At 36.0% G+C, this 21,032-nt stretch overlaps 1 protein-coding gene across 4 annotated transcripts in view; it reads left to right on the forward strand.

The window, feature by feature from the left end:
- pkn2b (protein kinase N2b) overlaps positions 1-21,032 on the forward strand; it is a 44,977-nt gene that overhangs the window by 14,282 nt on the left and 9,663 nt on the right. Inside the window, exons 2-8 of one of the 4 annotated variants that reach the window (XM_082136744.1) lie at positions 2,823-3,123; positions 11,367-11,524; positions 14,508-14,631; positions 14,726-14,883; positions 18,585-18,798; positions 19,478-19,663; positions 20,760-20,869. In XM_082136744.1, coding sequence (XP_081992870.1) covers positions 2,823-3,123; positions 11,367-11,524; positions 14,508-14,631; positions 14,726-14,883; positions 18,585-18,798; positions 19,478-19,663; positions 20,760-20,869 — 1,251 coding nt within the window. The remainder of the gene's footprint in view (positions 1-2,822; positions 3,124-11,366; positions 11,525-14,507; positions 14,632-14,725; positions 14,884-18,584; positions 18,799-19,477; positions 19,664-20,759; positions 20,870-21,032) is intronic. The other 3 variants (XM_082136746.1, XM_082136745.1, XM_082136747.1) reach the window with 3 other exon arrangements.

The following is a 21,032-nucleotide window of genomic DNA, read 5'->3' on the forward strand; positions in this document are numbered from 1 at the left end:
ATTACATTCTAAACCTAAAAACAACTGATTGCTTACCGTTTTAAATGCTCATTTACTGAAGTCTGTGAAATTCAATGGACACTTGCTTGTTGTCAGAATATGCTAAATGGAAATGTTCTAACATTTACAGATAATTATATAACCGTAAAATGTTAGTTATGCGCTGAGGAAAACTCGTCTCAGAAGCATTAAACGGCACACACATCTCCCAAAGCCCAAAAGGGGACGCTGTATTAAACACTTATGCTTTTGTTTGAAGCACTTATAAATATAGGCTAAAGCGTTTCCCATGTTTTAGATAACTTGGGTCGTGCTCCTTTCCTGCAGCAGCTCACCATGTGACCTCCACTATTTTCTGTATGCATATTGTCCATACTAGAAATGTGTTAATCACTACCCCAAAGCGAAGTGACTGCAAGGCTTGCAGACGCAACAACTCGATTAATCAAATTCATTGTTGATTTATTTGATTGGTTGATTAGCCTAGTAGTTGCGGCCCTACTATCATTATAGGCTATGCGTAACATACAACATTTTTGAGAAATAGTTTGCCTTGTTTATAACGCATGACATTTTTAGAAATATTAAATGTAAACATTTTGTAAAAGAAATTATAAAATTGTTTTCAAAATCAAATAAAACGGTAACACTTTACAATAAGATTCATTAGTTAGGCTAACTACCTTAGTTAACATGAACTAAGAATGAACAATACTTCTACAGCATTTATTAATCTTAGTGAATATTATATTCAACATTTACTAATACATTATTAAAAACCAAAGGTTGTGTTTGTTAACATTAGTTAATGCACTGTGAACTAACATGAACAAACAATGAACAGAGCTCTGTATTTTTATTAACTAACATTAACAAAGATTAAGAAATACTGTAACAAATGGATTGCTCATGGTTAGTTCATGTCAGTTAATACATTAACTAATGTTAACTAATGAATAGAGGTGGGAATCTTTAGTCACCTCACGATCCGATCCGATTCCGATTCTGGAGGTCACGATCCGATTCCAGATCGATTCTTTATCTACTTTTCCCACCTTATTAATTCATTAGTTTACATAAGTAATTAAGTACTTTAAAAAAAATAATTACAATTTTTTTATTTTTTTTATTAAAACAGTTGTATTTTAAGAATTTTAAACTTGTATAACTTCAAACCATACAAGCAAGTAGCAAATAATAAAGAGGAGCATAGAAACATGACAAACAACAAACAAAGAGTGCTTTCAGTATTTAAGATTATCTGAACATTTTCCATTCAAGAACTGTGAGTGATTTTTCTTCATCGTACTTTTGTATTTTACTATGACATAGACTGCGGGAGATCTATTAAGCTGCATTCACGCTCGGATCTCTTTTGAAATATAAGAAGTAATGTGGTTTGTCCTGTCCGTTTAATCCCTTAAAGGGTAACTAAACCCCTGGTCAGAGCCTGACTCCACCCACTGGCAATATTTGAAAAATGCTGGAAAAGTAGGCAGAGCCCAGTGGAGAGGGGGCGTGCATCTGTGACTTATCTCTCTGCAGGCAAGGGCGTGGTTAGCTGGTACCCTCTGACGTCAGAGGGTACCACAACTTCCAATAGGAAAATTCAACTGCAGTAGCCACTGTTCAACCTGAAGAGGGCAGCACTCAGACGTTTTTACACCATATTTTGTAAAATTAAAACACTTTAATCACAAATGTCAAAAAAACTACTTGAATCAATGAACAGCACTAATAAACCCCCATTCTTACAGATCATTAACTAAAAAAAGTTGGTTTAGTTACCCTTTAAGACATAACTGGCTGTGTTTACGTTCATTTTGCACAAGTATATTAAACCACTTACACAGAGTCGCACAGCCGCTTGCGCGAGCAGTCTCGTACACAAACAAAGCGCGCGTCAGCATTTAAAATTGAAAGCAGCCTTCTGTTAGTGAGATTCATATTTTAAATATATAAGTCCACTGCATTTCAAACATAAATGATGACTTCGTAGAGCATTTGTAAGGAAAATACAGACGGGCGAGACAGCACACTTTAAGTGTAACATCAAAACAAGCATGCGTCTCTCACAGCGCATCCTGTGCAATGAAGCCTGTGAATGTCCTTGTAATTCTCTTCAACCTTTCTGAACTTTATGAAAGCTTATTTTATGGAAGGTTCGAGTTGTGTACGTGTGTGAGGAATTGTTAGCAAGCAGAAGACGGGTGTTTCTAAAGCAAACTCAGCGTCATCGCACATCTGGTAAAAATCTAAGCTCAGAATCGATTCTGAAATTCTCAGAATCGATCCAGAATCGTTGGAGAGAGAATCGCGATGCATCGATGGATCGATGGATCGAATTTTTTGCTACTAATGAACCTTATTGTAAAGTGTTACCAATAAGACCAACTCCTTCTCTAACTCCAAACTAGAATTCTATAAAACTTGGTACATGTATTTTAAACTAGATTATTTTTTTTTTTATCTCAATCATGTACACTCTTGTTTGTCATTGACCCTTGTGCTTGTCTGAAGGTGTTTCATTGTTCTTGGGAGCTCTCTGGGCCTCCTCAAGCTGATTAGCTAGTGCTTTATTCCATTGCATAACAACCTGAACCGGATCATTACACACCACCGTGTATGTTAAAGTGAATTCCCATCATTCTGCAGTATAGAAGGATATTACTCAGAGAATGCAAACCACTTATTATTTTGAGGACTTGCCATTACGTTGCATGTTGAGAACGATGCTACATTCCAGGATGCATTCCATGTCTATGAACGCTTCAGATAATTGTAAACATTTCTGCTATCTCTTTCTCTCTCCTGCTCCTCAGGGTGACACTCGGGGTCAGATGGTTTCGGAACGTCTGGGTCTCGGCCATAATCTGGACCTCTCAGACACTATGGTCCAACAAAAGTTGGATGAGATCAAGGATCAGATAAAACGAGAGATCCGCAAAGAGTTGAAGATCAAAGAAGGAGCCGAGAACCTGAGGAAGGTGACCACAGATAAGAAGAGTCTGGCTTATGTGGACAACATGCTTAAAAAGTCCAACAAGAAGGTGGAGGAACTGCATCAGGAGCTTCAGGAACTGAACGCACACATAGTGGTGAAGGACCCAGAGGAGGTTGTAGGTATGGCTGACTTCACTCCATCTCCATCCATGTCTCTTTAGCTTTTGTATACTGTATATTTGTTTTTAATCACTGACAAAAACATACCAAAAGTTTTTTTTTTGTCATATTTTAGTTTTTTGTACTAAATCTTATAAATTCCATGTGAGAATTTTAATTGAAAAATGAGTCAGTTGATTTAAACCGATAGACTGAACCCATGCATGGAAATGAATCAAACTTACCAACTCTATCACGATTGTTTGCTACTTAAGTTCAAATAAATCAAAATGCTATTAAATCTCATGTTTGGCAAGGGCAGATTGCAAAACTAGTTTGGCATTGTCTTTAAGGAACCATGTAGGTAAAGTGGTACCATGGCAATTCCATGTTTTTGGACTGTGGTAATACCATAGCAGTCATTGAACCTTGTTGAGGTACATGTAAATAACATGTCATATAAATATTGTTATCATCAGTATAATGGTATGCATTCAAGTACCATGCTATTACTGTCGAATACTGTCACTGTACCTTGGTACAACAAAAGCACTTGTTTTGCTCTACTGTGGTTGTACAACCAAGGGCTTTGTTTCCAAAACAACAGTTATCCATGGATGTTACTCTACACTGTAATATACTCTTGAAAAAACAAAATCACAACAAAGACCAATGTTAATGATTTGCCAGGGGTTTAAGGGATTAACCAAAATAGATGGTTTTATATTTGCCTTTTTGCTTATAAAAACAGCTTGCTTTTGAATTTTTATGTTGTTTCTTATTTATACCCTCAGCCGCTTACTGAAAGAACACTTTATTTATGCGGCTGTCTTTATTTCCCTTTGAACTTTATTATAGATAATACTACAGTAGTATAATATGACCTGCCAAGTTAATCATAAATTAATTCAAAGAAGCAATATGGCAAGAGTGTCTGTCTTTGCATCTCTGTGTGTCTGTGTTAGTGTTGTATTTGGCTCATGGCGTTGTGGTGTGACATATTATAGTGTGACTTTTTGTGGACTTGAAATGATGAATGCAGACTCATGATTATAAAGCTGTATTTTTAATTTTTTTGGCAGTGCTTCAGGGCACTTCTGTTGCATTTAGAATCGTGTCTGTAGTTTCTCTGTAGATACATGCATTTGTTACTGTCTCACCAGCTGCATTCCCTGTTCTTGGTTAAGGCCAAAACAATATCTATATACCGTCTACACCAACGGTAGACGTTTGTTTTGCACTTCAGTTATGTTCCATGAACATAATTGCATCACATGCTTTTAAAGTAGGAAGTATTTTGATTGTTTTTATTGTTCATCTATGAAAGTGATTCGAACAGTATTGTTCCTCTGTATCCTTATTGTTATAGTTTTGGTGTGGACTGAGTGGACTCCCAGTTAGAACGATTTTTAAAATTTTGTTTATAGTTAGGCCCATCTTTATAGATTTTGTTCTTGGTGTGACTGTGAACAGATCAAACCAAAACATTTGTTGACTCTTTTTAGGTTTTTCAAATCAATGTACGTTTACAGTATGGTGTGTTTAAATGCATTTTCTAAATGTTTAATGTTTTTATTGGTCTGGTAAAAGCAACCTGCCCATCTTCAAGAGGGGGAGGGTGATAGAGGGATTAGAGTAGAATTAGGACAGGAAGTGTCTCTATCCTGGCACTTAGTAGTGGGGAAACCCATGGCAAATGTGAAACTTTTCCTGGTCAGTTCTACAAATGCTTCATGAAAATCACTGTACTGTATGTTTATAAAAATACAATATTAGGCTACCTTCTTTCATTTTTAGTGAGATTGCAATAACAACTTGCTTACATGTTGATGCATTAAATGTCTCTTAAGGCCTGTTGCATTAACCTAAGTTTGTTAGTTTGAGCAAACTCTAGATTTTCAGGCTTAAGAAGGTGGATTGGCTTTAAGCAATGTCCATTGCTAATTTCCGCTAAACTGCTTTCCTGCCCCGGAGCAGATTTTATTCTGGGTTAGAGATCACCAACCAAAACTGGACCAATCAGCTGTGAGGCATATCTGATGCAATAAAGCATCAAAAAGTGATAAAAGTGACTTTAAACCATTCAAGTTGGCACATGAACAGAAAACGCATGTTCAACAAATCTGATAACTGACACTTTGACACAGAAGCATGTGAAATGATCCACTATTAATCACATTTAATGTAAATGTGCTGGATATGGCTGATAAGAGCTTGCGTTTATTGTTGGTGAGTCTCTCACACCAGCTCAGAACACGAAGAGAAACCACCTTTCACTGAAGTCTTTGTTAGCATATTTTTGATCAATGTGTTTGAAACGCAACTGCAAATACAGTTTACATTCGCTTTTCCTAATTTTGCATGCACAACATATAGCCTAACAGTTCAAAATTAATGCATATTTCAAAGATGCTGCTCTTGTGATGTATCATAAAAGGTATGATGAATCACACATTATTTGGAAATACATTTTTTTTTAAAGTGCTCATGAATGGGCATGATGCTTCTGTGTATCTACAATGCATGGTGCGAGATGCACGTTCCAGTAACCGTTTACATAATAATAATCTTAGCACACTAGCAGCTCCAGTAGTAATGAAAAGATTTATCTTGAACTCGTTCTTGGTATCTAGCATGTATAAACCTTATTAAACAATTTAATAATCAATTAAAAATGAATTTATTATTGATTATTTGGAGATGCGAATGTAAACAGCTAAGATAAAAATCAGATATATCAACATCTTTAATAATCCAATAAGGAAGAAAATGCTGCAATTACATAATCTAATGCTAACTCATGCACACAACGTACTAGAGCTGCACGATTAATCATTAAAAGATCTATTAAACCTTTGACAAAATCACAGCGGAACATTCAAATCTGTATCCATGCTGCCGATGAGCCAGAGAGGGAAGTTATCATGTAAAGTATTGGTATAAAACAGCTTCACAAAAAGTCTTTCAACCACAGTTTTGTTATTTCTGTGTAAAAAATATATTCATACCATCACAGAAGTACTGGGAGAAAAGTTTATAGTTTGGATATAAACACGTCTACGGTAGCGATCAAAATAGAGTAAATCACCTTTTGAAAGTAGTTTGACGCATTGTTACGCTACCAGGTGGTGACAACTGACTTAAATTTATTTTATTGAATCATTCATTCAAGAGATTTGTTCAAGCACTGATTCATCCAGTAATTAGGCTAAACTATTTATGAGTGAGTCATTGAATCATTCATTCAAACATCAATCGAACATTTTAAATACTCTATAGCCAATAACATTTTGTAAGAACCCTCTAGTAAATTACATGTTATTTTGTTTATTTGTCTGTTCAGAATTGTGATCTCTGTTTGAAAACAACGGGATTCTCTGCTATATACTAATATCAGGTAGTACTGATTGAATGTTGTTTCAAGCATGTACTAATAAATCAGTTTTTTTTGCATATAAAAACTTCTTTAATTTCCTCTTATTGTAGTTTTATGATTAATATCCACTCTAATGGAATGTTTAAAGCTGTGGATGTTTAACCTAAGCAGTTCCTGAGCTATAAAATGGCAAGTTGTTGTGAAATGTCAAGTTCACATTTTGCACAAAGGATTTTTTTTTTTTTTTTTGCATTATTAAAAGTATAAATCACTGGACAAAAAAATTATAATGTGAAGGAAGGCATATACGCCTCTATGCATAAGTTTCTTTCCAGAACATGTAAAATAGGAGAAGCGAAATAAGTATAAATGGTGCAAGTGAGCATATTCAGTAGTTCCAGAATAGAATAACAAAAAGAATGAGCATGTCTTAGTTTATTCATGTCCCAACCATTTATACAGGAATGTTCTGAATTCTATTATACTCTCTTGATGAGTTGCTCAGAAATCTGAAATCATCACTTTGCACTCAGGTGCAGTGAGTAAATGCATGGGAATTCCCAACATGTGAATCATACAGGGAGTCATCTGATCCAAGTCAAATGATTTCAGATTGGTGAAAAGATCAGATTTGTGCATTTAAGATGGATTTTAATGCTTAATTTAAATTTAATAATCTTTTTTTTTATTTTTTTTATGCTTTTAAATAAGACAGCCCTATGAGTATCATTGATTTCTGGTTACATTGGATATTAATGTTTGTGTATTAGTGCATAGAGATTTAAAGATGTGCATATTTGTGTGGACACTGGGCAGTTTTTAAATCCGCAAGCTCGAGATAAGCGACAGTGGATTTTGCTTATTTTAAATGTGTTTTAGTCATTGTGAGTGGCCACCAGTTTTAAACACATTTTTGTGTTTAAGGTATTCAGGTTATATAAGCTGCATGGTTAATAATTAGCCTAATGCTATTTGAAACCGTAGATTAAGTATTGCATGTCACATTGCATTTCATGCCAGCTATAAAAAAATGTGGGTGACACTGAATTTTATTTTTATTAATATTAATGTTTTGTTTTAGTCCTCTATATGTCATGACAGAGCTATATGTCAGAAACTGGGCTTCCACCTTACCTTTGCAGGTGTATATAATTTGTGGTTAAGTGTTCTTGTCAGGACATGAGTGGATGATCTCCTCATACTGAACCTCAGCTCGTCATAAAACAAGCCTGAAGAGTATGTGTGTGAGAGAGAGAGAGTTTCAGAGGAAGAAAATGACGCCATTTGCCTTTAACTTGATCATGTTTTAAATCGTATGTGAATTTGAGTAGTTTTAGTATTGCTTGTTTAGGTAAAGATGAAGAACCTTTCATACTGACTATCCAGTTTTGCCCCGTTCTTTCAGTTTTTCTCCTAAGGTGTTTTCTGTTCATGTTTATGTTTGCTCAATCTTGTGCAAGTCTTTCCATGATGGCCTAGTTGTTCTCACAGAGAGTCTTTGAGAAACTGGCACACTGTCACCTGAGAGAACATTTGCATTTTTCCTGCCTGTACAAGTCCTTCACTGGGTGTCATTACATCATTGTCATTTTTGCTTATTACACAACTCATCAAATGCTAAAGTTAAACAAAAACCACCCTCATAGTATTTGGCTACATGTTTTAACAAGTTGAAATTTTGTCTTGGAGGTAAAATGTTCTTTATCTTATAAAATACCATAAGATAATTATAATATTATTGTTTCTGTGTTGTCACAACTCTTATCTCCTAAAAAAAAATTATTCTCTTTTTTTTTTCTTCTTCGTTAGATTAAACGCTAACGTCTGAGGTGCTTAGATTAGTTTAAAGGATTAGTTCACTTCAGAATTAAAATTTCATAAAAATGTACTCACCCCCACGTCATCCAAGATATTCATATCTTTCTTTCTTTAGTCGAAAATAAATGTAAGGTTTTTGAGGCAAACATTCCAAGATTTTTCTCCAACGGTCCAACTTCAACGGTTATCAATGGTTTGATGGTCCAAATTGCGGTTGCAATGCAGCATTAAAGGGCTCTACACGATCCCAGCCAAGGAATAAGGGTCTTATCTAGCAAAACAATCGGACGGACATGTCACCCATTGAGCATGTTTGGGATGCTCTGGATCGGGGTATATGACAGCGTGTTCCAGGTCTTGCCAATATCCAGCAACTTCGCACAGCCATTGAAGAGGAGTGGACCAACATTCCACATTATGCGAAGGAGATGTGTTTTGTCCTGCGCAAGGCAAATGGTGGTCACGCCAGATACTGATTGGTTTCCGGACCCCCCAGTACTGTATAACTGCACATTTTAGAGTGGCCTTTTATTGTGGCCAGCCTAAGGCACACCTGTGCAATAATCATGCTTTCTATTCAGCATCTTGATATGCCACAGCAGTGAGGTGGATGGATTATCTCGGCAAAGGAGAAGTGCTCACTAATACAGATTTTGACAGATTTGTGAACAATGTTTGTGAGTAATAGGCCTCTTGTGTACATAGAAAAAGTCTTATTGCGAAAGTCTACATTCCGATTGGTTGTCGCCAAATCGCGCCATAGCTTATTACCATAAATAGGGATGGGTACCGAAACCCGGTATTAAACGGGCCCCGGTGCTGAATTGTGAAAGACTGCTGGATCGATAAGCTCGGACGTTATCGGTTCTGCTGTCGGTACTGGAGAAATTAAGAAAGTACACGTGCCATTTATTATTGCTATTAAGAAATTATTATCTTGCTAATTTAATCTCGCCAGCCACTTCTTATATAATAATATTGAACCATTATTGTCTGTGATGCATTTTTGCTAAAGAGAGAGTGTGTGTGAGAGAGAGAGCGATCTTTCACGCGCCGCAACACAACAGCCCTGCTTAATGAGTGACGATGAGGACAGAACTAAACATTCAAACGGTTACACTTTAGATGTTTGATATTAAACTAATTTTATTTTAGATTTAGATTTTGGCTTCCAATGATTATAAAAAAAGATGATATTTGAGGTATAACCATTAAAAACTAAAGCCACATTCTCTCCAGCGCAACTTCCTTCCCTTCACAGCGGTGCCCTGTCATTTCTCCCTAAAACCCAAACGTAACGTCAGAATCTGCACGATCGTGATTGTTGTAAAATATAGTCTATACTGATGCTAAACTGCGGGACACGTTTGATAATAAAAGGCTATTAAAAGTACCAAAATTGACGCAATAGACGCTGTTCCAAAGGTGGCGCGCGCTCCGAAACACACCGCAACGAGACAAGCAGCAACGTATATTTTGGGCTTCGTGTGCGCATCTAACCGATCAAATGTACACACAAATATGTCAAAATGGCCTTCTTGGAGATTCACGTAAACAGTTTATTCACTTAACTACAGTTTATGTCTTAAATGGGCGTAAATAGTTTTGAGAAAATATGATGCGTAATAATGATTAGATCTGCATTTGGTCTTAAAGAGGCAGCAGTCTAATAAACCTGCTGACGATTGCTCCATTAATGTGAATCAAACAACAAAAGGCAAAGAGAAAATCAGCGCAGCTCTTGAATGAATAATTTTGGCTTTTATAAGCTTTAATCTATCTATGATAAACTATGCAGTGTTATTTTACATCTGACTTTATTAGATGTCTTTTTAGCCCATATTACTCCTGAACAGTAATTTCAGTAGACATTACTGAAATTAAAGCACTGGGTATATAATTTGTATATTTGTTTTATTGTATACTTTTTTTTTTTGACCATGTGTTTGTACTTTGTTTTTGGTGTCCTATGTCTTCTGTATATAAAACACAAAACCCTGCACCCTTCTACATAACATACATGTTTTATTTGTTTTGTTAAAGCATTGCTTTTATATATATTTAACATTTCAGAATATAAAGCAATATTAATTATGTTCTAAATAATTTTTCCCCTTTTTTTTAAATAACGAAAAGAACCGATAAGAATACCGTCAAAGTACCGGATCGATAAGGAGTATCGGTAAGAGTAGTAATACCGTTAAAACCTTAACGATACCCATCCCTAACCATAAAGTTGCCCTGACTTCAACTTTCCTCGACGCCCACACAGTCCAAGAAGCGCTGTGCCGCTCGTAACCAGCTCACATTGAAAATGAATGACTTCCGGTTACTTTAACGCTCTCGCCGGCCACGGTGTGAAAGCACAGTTATTCCTCGGCTGGGATCGTGTAGAGCCCTTTGAAGCTGCATTGAAACTACAATTTGGACCTTCAACCCACTGATAACTGTTGAAGTCCATTATTTGGAGAAAAATCCTGGAATGTTTTCCTCAAATACCTTAATTCCTTTTCGACTGAAGAAAGACAGACATCAATATCTTAGATGACATGGGGGTGAGTAAATTATCAGGAATTTTTAATTCTGAAGTGAACTAATCCTTTAAGGCACTGAAGAGGCAATTAAACAAGATATCCACAAGCAGAACTGTATATTCCATCTGTCATATTTCTGGATGGATAAGTATGTGGTTCAGGTTGACATAATTAGCTATAATGTGAACAGGACCTTTTGCCGTTTAAAAGCCTGGCTGTATGAGACTACCCTTTAAAGGGTTTAAAGCAACAAATTAAGTTAATCATCCTCAGCTACACTTTGTTTGTTTTTCTGTGTAGTTGTTTGTGGCTTACTATCGTAATAAAATGATGTTGTGCTCATGCTAGCTGTCCTGCATTTAGCATTTTCTACCTGCCCTGAAGGATCGTGTGTGGTTTCACTAATCTTGGGTGCATTTACTGCCCATATGTTTGCAGTCACTGTAATTTCTACAACATTTCAAACATGCTGTATTTATTGTTGTTTTAGTGCGTTATTAACTCTTTGATGTTGATTTGTGTTTGTTCAATGTCAGAGTACCCACTAACCCCAGACACCCCCAAGAGTGAAGCCCGGACGTCCACCAACAATAGCCGACTGGCTGCTCTGAAGAAACAGGCCGACATCGAGCTCAAAGTGAAACAGGGAGCGGAAAATATGATACAAATGTATTCCAACGGCTCTTCCAAGGTAGTAGTCTGCGTTTAGATAATCTGTTGTGTGGTCTAATGTATTTGCTTGTGATAAGAACAGTCATTTTGATGGACATAAATTATCTGGAAAGAATGGCCAAGATGTTTTTGTTTTGTTTTGTATGACTGTTACAAAGTGCAGTTGTAAAAAAAAATATGCCCAATATTAAACAGGTTTGCTGAACATTCCCCCTTTTTAATAGTTCTACAACAAACTCACAGCATTAATTGAGCCAATGTTGCATTGTTAGTACTGATGGAGCCACTGTGTTTACATTTTTCAGTTAAATCAACCTTCAAGTGGCAAACTTGTTACCTAGGCCACATTAGTATTTTTAACAAAAGAAGAAAAATTTCACAGTAGGAAATATGTTTACATTTCCAAAAATGTCTTTTCCCATCAATTGTAATAATCCAGTCTGACAACAGCTGGTATGCTCTACACAGAGACCTGAGTCCATCTGGGATTACATGAAGAAACCGCTAAAACTGAGACAGACTAAATCCAGAAGAACTGCGGCAATGTATCCAAGACACTTTAAGAAACCTACCTGCAAAGCTACCTGATAAACTATGTGCAAGTGTAGCTAGGGGGAAAAAAAATACAAAGGGTGGTCGCGCCAAATATTGATTTGATTTAGTTAATATGTTTACATTTAGGAAATATGTTTACATTTCCAAAAATGTCTTTTCCCATCAATTGTAATAATCCAGTCTGACAACAGCCGGTATGCTCTACACAGAGACCCACCCACAAAGGGTGGTCGCGCCAAATATTGATTTGATTTAGTTCATATAAGTTAATTGATCATATTTATTTATGACATTTATTTTTGAAAGCATCCTCACTTTAGAGCATTTTCACACAAGTGCCTAAAACTTTGCTCAGTACTGTAGCTTTGCCGGTAGGTTTCTTCAAGAGTCTTAGAGCAGTTCTTCTGGATTTAGTCTCTCATTTTTTTTCTGTTTCTTCATGTAATCGATTATGGCGAGATCAGATCTCCGTGTGGAGCGTACCGGCTGTTGTTAGACTGCTTTGTGCATACAAAAAATCTCACAGATTATTACAATTAACGGCAAAAAAGATATAACTTTCTTAAAAAATACTAACGTGCCTAAGACTTTTGTACAGTACTGTATAAAAAAATAAACACTTCAGGTCTAAATTACACTAAATACTGTACTTCGCTCTTACTCGCAGAGAAGATAAACCGTTTGATCTCTTAAAGATCTTGTGAGAGATTCATCCCAAGAAATGAAAACAGATGTTAGCAAATATGTTCTCTAAAATTAGATGAAATCTCCTTTCCTTTTTCCAAAAGAGGTAAAGGAAGCCAGACCAGACTCATTTATACACATATGCCAATGTCATGGTAGTAACCCCCTAGGGTGCAGCTGACATTAAGGAGAACTGGAATAGAACAGTTCAGTTATGTTTCTCCACCCTCCCCCTCAGGAAATCAGTGCTGGTTACTGTACATATAGTGTGTCTCATTACATATATGTAGTATCAGCGGAATCCATGGTTTGATTTGGCTTTGGTCTGGAGTGTCCGACCCTCCTTTCCTGCCTTTTATCAAGAACGGTTAATTAAAGAGGCTCTATGGCTAAAATTATCATCTTGGACTCACAAAGGAGTTGTTAAATCAGCACAGTCTTTGTGGGCGAAATATATGGAGTGATAAACATAGGGAGACAGAACAAGGGAGTCTGACTCATTTCCAGATGTATGAACAGTTTAGTACCCTCCAAAAAGCTGTCACGAAAACATGCTCAGCACTGCGGCACATGACTTAATTTGACTCGCACTGATTAAGAGATACTCCTACGTTTCTCTTGGCCCGCGAGTCATTTTTGCGCCACTTGTGGCAACAAATCAAATTGCATGCAAACAAAACTCCCTGTCTTTTAATGCTGGACCATACGGGTAACCCTGTCCCAAACTCACACCATTGGTTAAGCTAATATTAGGCCCTGAAAAAAATTACACATTTACCAGTATGTGGGTTTTGTCTGGTCAGTCAAAATGAAGTGGTGAGTCCTTCATGCAGGTTCCCAGCTGCTTTAGACATCCGGAGGAAAGGCCTCTAAGGTAATGTCAGCCTTACAGGAAGTTCAGTCCATAGAGACTCCTGACTCACTCACATTCACTAGATTTGAATGCTTGGTGTGACAAGGAAACATCCCTTGACACTTCAGACAAACGGCAAGGTTTTCATTTGTTGGTTTTACTTTAATAACTTTTAAATCATAAAAGTAAGACACACTAAGAATATGAATTAATGAAGGTATGATAGGTCATGTTTCAACTATGATTTATATGCACAATACAGCATGGCCTCAGATAAAAAAATAAAATAAAAATAAACAGTTAATACATAATACAGACATTCAGGACACACATTTTTATTAAAACAATTTTTACAGTTGTCCAAACTGACAGGTGTTTAAGAATATGTTTAAGGGGATTTTCTAGGGCGCCTCAAAAGGGATCTGAGGTGCAGTTTACACGACACTGTTTTCAACTAAAAACTTTTTATGCATTTTGGCTGTTCATATACATGACAACAGCGTTATGGAGGCCTGAAAACGCAAACTTTTGAAAATGGGTTTTAAAGTGCAAGTTTTTGAAAATGATAAACTATCGTTTCTGTGTAAACTACAAAAGTGTGAATTTGTGTAAACGGTGACGTTATGCGCAGTCGTATTACGTGTTCAGTCTATAGGCAACGTAGTGTTTTTTACTAAGTGACATCGCCAACTACTAGCCTGGTGTGCAAAATACTGTTTTTATATTTGTTTTTGCTGATCTGTGTGAACAGGGATTATTTGACATTGTTGTCTGAATAGAAATTGAACTCAAGTGCATATCTCTTTTTATATTCATATTTGAAGGTTTATAAACTATGGTTCTGCATATTTTATTCCTCCTTTTGTTTCTGAACTCCTCTGTTTTTACTTTTCTGCTGTGGCTACATCTGTAGGACCGCAAACTGCTCGCAGCAGCTCAGCAGATGCTTCAAGACAGCAAGACAAAGATAGAGTTCATTAGAATGCAGATCCTTAAAGCCAGCCAGACCAGCGAGATGAACTATGAGAACAATGATGGTATGTGGTATAGCTGATATCCTCTCTAATTATATCTATGATTTGCACTTTAAATGGGCAGAAGTGTGGTAAAAAGTCATAAATCTGATTTTAGCAGTAACTTCAAGCAAGCCTATCATCAGTCCCCTGGACCTGAGGATAGAAGAGCTACGACATCACTTCCGGATAGAGTCTGCTGTGGCAGAGGGTGCCAAAAACGTGATGAAACTGCTTGGAACAGGGAAGGTGACGGAGAAGAAAGCTCATTCAGAGGTTGGCTTCATTTCTAAATCATTGTTTTTATAGTTGCTTCTCATTGATTGATCGTTTTCTTGTGCTTATATAAACACTTTCATTTCTGTATCAATTTAATCCAGTTATTCATTTACTAGATATTTTTAATAGCCTGCATTGCCTCAAGGTCCAAATGTTTACAGCCTTTCTCACTTTACACAGGATGGTTAAATAGTTTTAGAACTGTCATGAATTTGTTTCACTCATGTGTCACTTTCCTACCTATTAGAAGGTGAATTTGCATAGTCAAATTAAAAATTTTTTGGAATACAACACATAAAATGTCATGATCTAGACAGCCCGACAAAAAAAATCATGTTAGCTTAGCATGATAGTGGTCAAGCAGAATACTAGCCATATCCACTGAATCATTGTGTATATTTGGGATTAATATACCTGTTTATTATTCAGGTTATTGATTATTGCGTTTGCTCTACTGGCAGAGCAAGGTAAACGTCATGGGTTAATTTTAGGGCTGGAGTTTTGGAAAAACTGATTGCAATATTGTTTCAGAAGATGTAACAATTTTTTTTTGTAGATGTAAAATATTGTTTTATTATTTATATTTTCTTTGCCAATGCACCCCCGACAAAATCATCCCATTAATTATAGAATTATTAATTATTTTTAAATAGAGCTATATATATTACTGCTGTCAATCAATTAAAAAACGTAACTAGATTTACACATTTTCTCTGTGATTAATCGCGATTAAAAACATTAAAGTTTTTATACTTTTTAAATGTTTTATAATGTAAGAATATCATAGTTAATCTCCATCCAAATTAATGTGGAAACAACATAGACAGTATATTTTAAATACTTGTTTAATGGCATCTTTTTATGAATGAAGGCCAGTATCACTGATACTAATACAGCTACTAATGTCTCAGTGAAATGGACATGCTCAATGCTCGAACCTTCTTGGTGTTTTAAAAATAGCGATTTTTGATGCTATCATAAAAGTGCCCCATTCACAAGGCATTTTAACCTAAAACGAAAATACGGTCAAACTTAAGTGGCGTTTCCATTCTAATTATGCTTTTAAACAAAAGTTTGCCTCAAGTAGATTAACAAAAAGACCCTAGGTTGCATTTTGGCGAGGGTTACCCTTTAATGAAGACCAGTGGCCAGTTGCATAAACTGTTAAGACTAGTCTTACAAGTTAGTCATCCAATTTTATTCTTTAAAACTGTTAATAACTTTTTAAAGTCAGTAACATAAAAACGTAGATTGGTCTAATTTGACACCGAACCGTAAGACTGATTACCCCTAACTAACTTCTAGTTGATCATGCTAGTTCTTAAGACACAGTCTTAACATAATGGCTATGTTTATGCAACTGGCCTCTGATCTAGTTTTACCTTTAAATATATAAATATATATATATATATATATATATATATATATATATATATATATATATATATATATATATATATATATAATTTTTTTTATCTAAGATACAATTCAAAAACCTATTTTAATCGTTCCTTTTTAATCTCTTTCTCACCATGAATATAGCCGGGGTAGCAGGCATGGCATTAAACAAACAAACAAATAATTTTATAGCACAACTATAATATTACAATACCAATATTTACATGTAAACACAATACCAATGTTTACAAATGTAAACCATCAAGTTTTTATTTTGGTAACAGTTTTATTAATGCTTCTCATTCATGTTACGTTCACAGGTATATGTTATAAGTGTCTAACAGCACTTTAGAGTTCAAATGAAGCAGTATTTACTGCAAAATATCCAATATAGGGTGATTTATATCCAAAATTTACCCATACCAGTAAATGGCAAAATCACTAGTATTTGGCCATAACTGATTAGGTACCCATATATTGTGCATTCCTACACACAATAATAACTGAATTAAAGCAAATAATTAACACAGAAATATTCATTCCAAAAAAAGTTTAAAAAACAAACCTCATCTACAACAATTTCTGTTACACATTAATTTCACAGAGAAATTTGAATCCTGAACTTCCACAAGGTAGTGAAGAGTTTGTCTTCAACTGTGGCATCCGCCCAGACTCTATCCCATAGATTTACCATGCGGTTTTCCACTCACACTGCCAATGTTACGCACATAAAACTGTTTATCTTTGTGACAGGTTCTAAATCTGGTTTGTCTTTCAAAGGTCTTTGTAGGTTTTGTTGACTGCATTTAAAATGTGTGTATTTATGTCTTAATTAGGGATGGGTATCGTTAAGGTTTTAACGGTATTACTACTCTTACCGATACTCCTTATCGATCCGGTACTTTAACGGTATTCTTATCGGTTCTTTTCGTTATTTAAAAAAAAGGGGAAAAATTATTTAGAACATAATTAATATTGCTTTATATTCTGAAATGTTAAATATATATAAAAGCAATGCTTTAACAAAACAAATAAAACATGTATGTTATGTAGAAGGGTGCAGGGTTTTGTGTTTTATATACAGAAGACATAGGACACCAAAAACAAAGTACAAACACATATAAAACACATATAAAAAAAGTATACAATAAAACAAATATACAAATTATATACCCAGTGCTTTAATTTCAGTAATGTCTACTGAGATTACTGTTCAGGAGTAATATGGGCTAAAAAGACATCTAATAAAGTCAGATGTAAAATAACACTGCATAGTTTATCATAGATGGATTAAAGCTTATAAAAGCCAAAATTATTCATTCAAGAGCTGCGCTGATTTTCTCTTTGCCTTTTGTTGTTTGATTCACATTAATGGAGCAATCGTCAGCAGGTTTATTAGACTGCTGCCTCTTTAAGACCAAATGCAGATCTAATCATTATTACGCATCATATTTTCTCAAAACTATTTACGCCCATTTAAGACATAAACTGTAGTTAAGTGAATAAACTGTTTACGTGAATCTCCAAGAAGGCCATTTTGACATATTTGTGTGTAAATTTGATCGGTTAGATGCGCACACGAAGCCCAAAATATACGTTGCTGCTTGTCTCGTTGCGGTGTGTTTCGGAGCGCGCGCCGCCTTTGGAACAGCGTCTATTGCGTCAATTTTGGTACTTTTAATAGCCTTTTATTATCAAACGTGTCCCGCAGTTTAGCATCAGTATAGACTATATTTTACAACAATCACGATCGTGCAGATTCTGACGTTACGTTTGGGTTTTAGGGAGAAATGACAGCGCACCGCTGTGAAGGGAAGGAAGTTGCGCTGGAGAGAATGCGGCTTTTATAATCATTGGAAGCCAAAATCTAAATCTAAATCTAAAATAAAATTTGTTTAATATCAAACATCTAAAGTGTAACCGTTTGAATGTTTAGTTCTGTCCTCATCGTCACTCATTAAGCAGGGCTGTTGTGTTGCGGCGCGTGAAAGATCGCTCTCTCTCTCACACACTCTCTCTCTTTAGCAAAAATGCATCACAGACAATAATGGTTCAATATTATTATATATAGAAGTGGCTGGCGAGATTAAATTAGCAAGATAATAATTTCTTAATAGCAATAATAAATGGCACGTGTACTTTCTTAATTTCTCCAGTACCGACAGCAGAACCGATAACGTCCGAGCTTATCGATCCAGCGGTCTTTCACAATTCAGCACCGGGGCCCGTTTAATACCGGGTTTCGGTACCCATCCCTAGTCTCAATGCATTTGTAAACGCTGTCTAACTTTGTCTTGCAGGCTCAAGCCCGCTTGAATGAGTCCAGTCAGAAGCTAGACTTGCTGAAGTTCTCTCTGGAGCAGAGACTCAGTGAGTTGCCCAAAAATCACCCGAAGGGCAATCTGATTATGGAGGAGTTAGCCATGGTGTCCTCCCCACCTCTCAGTCCCCGCCAAAGCATCATATCCACCAGCAACCAGTACAGCACTGTGGCCAAACCTGCTGCTCTGACCGGTAACAAAACAAAATTCATACAGTCACGTGGCACTCAAGGTGTTTTGAACTCTTGTTATTTACTGGTCTCATTTTAGCTTGGTTTTAATGATGGCAGCTTGTAATAAAGGGCTTGTAAAAGTTATCCTTCTAGGCTTTAATTCAAATAAAGGTATGGGGGGTTCAGCTGAATTTTTGTCTCCTGTGTTCAGCTGAATTTTTGTCTCTGTTAGAATGCATTGTTTCAATTTATATTCTTGTTCTCTGCAAATATTCTCTCCCCGTGTGAATGGGCCCTTTAGTCCTTTATCACAACACATGGTACTGTACGTTCAACTCTGTTTGAGAGGGGGAACAGCTGTCTGGGTATAGGCATGTAGGAACTACACTCGACTTTTCGCACAGTGTCCACACACTCGGCCCCAGCGGCCCCCTCCCCCACCCTTGGCTTTATCACACACAACTTTGACCTTCACTCTAAAGGAGAACGAGAGAGCTTACGTTACCATTATAGACTTGTACCATGTATTGCTTTCCATATAAGGCTCTATAACTACTGCATGTGTCTTGAAATAGACATTTGTAATTGTTTGCACACTTATTATCTTGTGTTAATCAGAATAGATGTGTTTGGTGATTTACATCTCAAGATCATGCAGCGTTTTTGGCTCTGAGTAGGGTTTCTGTTGTTAATCCGCAGGCACATTAGACGTGAGGCTCATGGGCTGTCAGGACCTCCTGGAGAACGTCCCGGGTCGCTCAAAGACAGCAGCTGTTCCTCTACCCGGCTGGAGCCCCAGTGAGGCACGCTCCTCATTTATGAGCCGAGGAAACAAGAACAAATCTGGCAGCACCAGAACCCTATCCAAGTCCGATGATCTGTCCAGTTGAGTGGCTTTGTATTTGTTTTAAATGCCCTTTGAAAATCCCATTTAAGATCATTTCTATGGATCTTGTATTGCCGTTGGGCTTCACCATTTCAAATCGAGTAGCCAATATAAATTACTCTACATTCACTCATGTACAGTCTGCTTTTAGCGAACTACAAACTAAGGCTCTTGAATTTGACTTGATTTCATCTTCAGTCATTGTCTCCCATCAAAATTACTTTTATTCTATAAAGTTGTGTGGAAAATAAGAGAGACTTATTCTGACTTGTATGCAAGGGAATACACTACCATTCAGAAGTTTGAGGCCAGTATTTTTTTTTCTTTTTTATCTGATGCATTTAATTGATCAAACATGACAGTAAAGTAATTTATAATGTTATAAATATTAAATATTAAGCTGCACAACTGTTTTCAACTGTGATAATATAAAAATAAATGTTTCTTGAGCAGCAGATCAGCATTTCTGAAGGATCATGTGTCACTGAAGACTGGAGTAATGATGCTGAAAGTTTAGCTTTGAAATCACAGTATTACAATACATTTAAGAAGATATTAAAATAGAAAACAATTACTTTAATTTTGTAATATTTCACAATATTATTGTTTTTACTGTATTTTTGGTCAAATAAATGCAGCCTTGGTTTTTTCAAAAACATAAAAAAAATCTTGACAATCCCAAACTTTTGAATGGTCTGTCGATTCAAAATAGGAATTTATTTGATTACTTTTTTTAAAACATTTAATTCAAATGCTAATGATTCATTACATGATTTGCAGATTAATTAAATCACAAGTAACTGAAAATATCAATATTTGCTTTGATAATCTCCCTGTAAATTCAGTCAAGTTTGTCCAAGAAAGGCAGTTACACAAGATCTGTTCTTGTATCCCATCTGCTTTTTTAAAACTTTTAGTCTAAGTATTTTTTTTATCGTGCAGACTCATGTCGTTAAGGGATATTTTTATTTTCATCACAGCATTTTTTTTAAGAATGACAATAAATCAATGTATTAAATACAAATCTCTTGTGAATATATTCATGCCTCTGTTAAAGACAAATAATTTAAGAGGTATTTTGTGCTGTTATGGCAGATGAAATCAGTGCGGTTCTGAAGCTGGACAACACAGTTGTGGGACAGACCCATTGGAAGCCAGTCAGCAACCAATCTTGGGACCAGAAGTTCACACTGGAACTTGACCGGGTAATGCATGAGAAATTGCATAAAAGTCAGTTGCACAGTTGTCAAACCACAGTCTTATCCCATAATCCCCTCAACACATGAGTCAATGGGCACACATATGCACATATGCACACATGCACGCCATTCCAGCCTCTCTCAATTAACTTTGGAAATGTTAATCCCA

This window comes from Leuciscus leuciscus (assembly GCF_965113295.1).
Source record: "Leuciscus leuciscus genome assembly, chromosome: 14".
Lineage (NCBI taxonomy): Eukaryota > Metazoa > Chordata > Actinopteri > Cypriniformes > Leuciscidae > Leuciscus > Leuciscus leuciscus.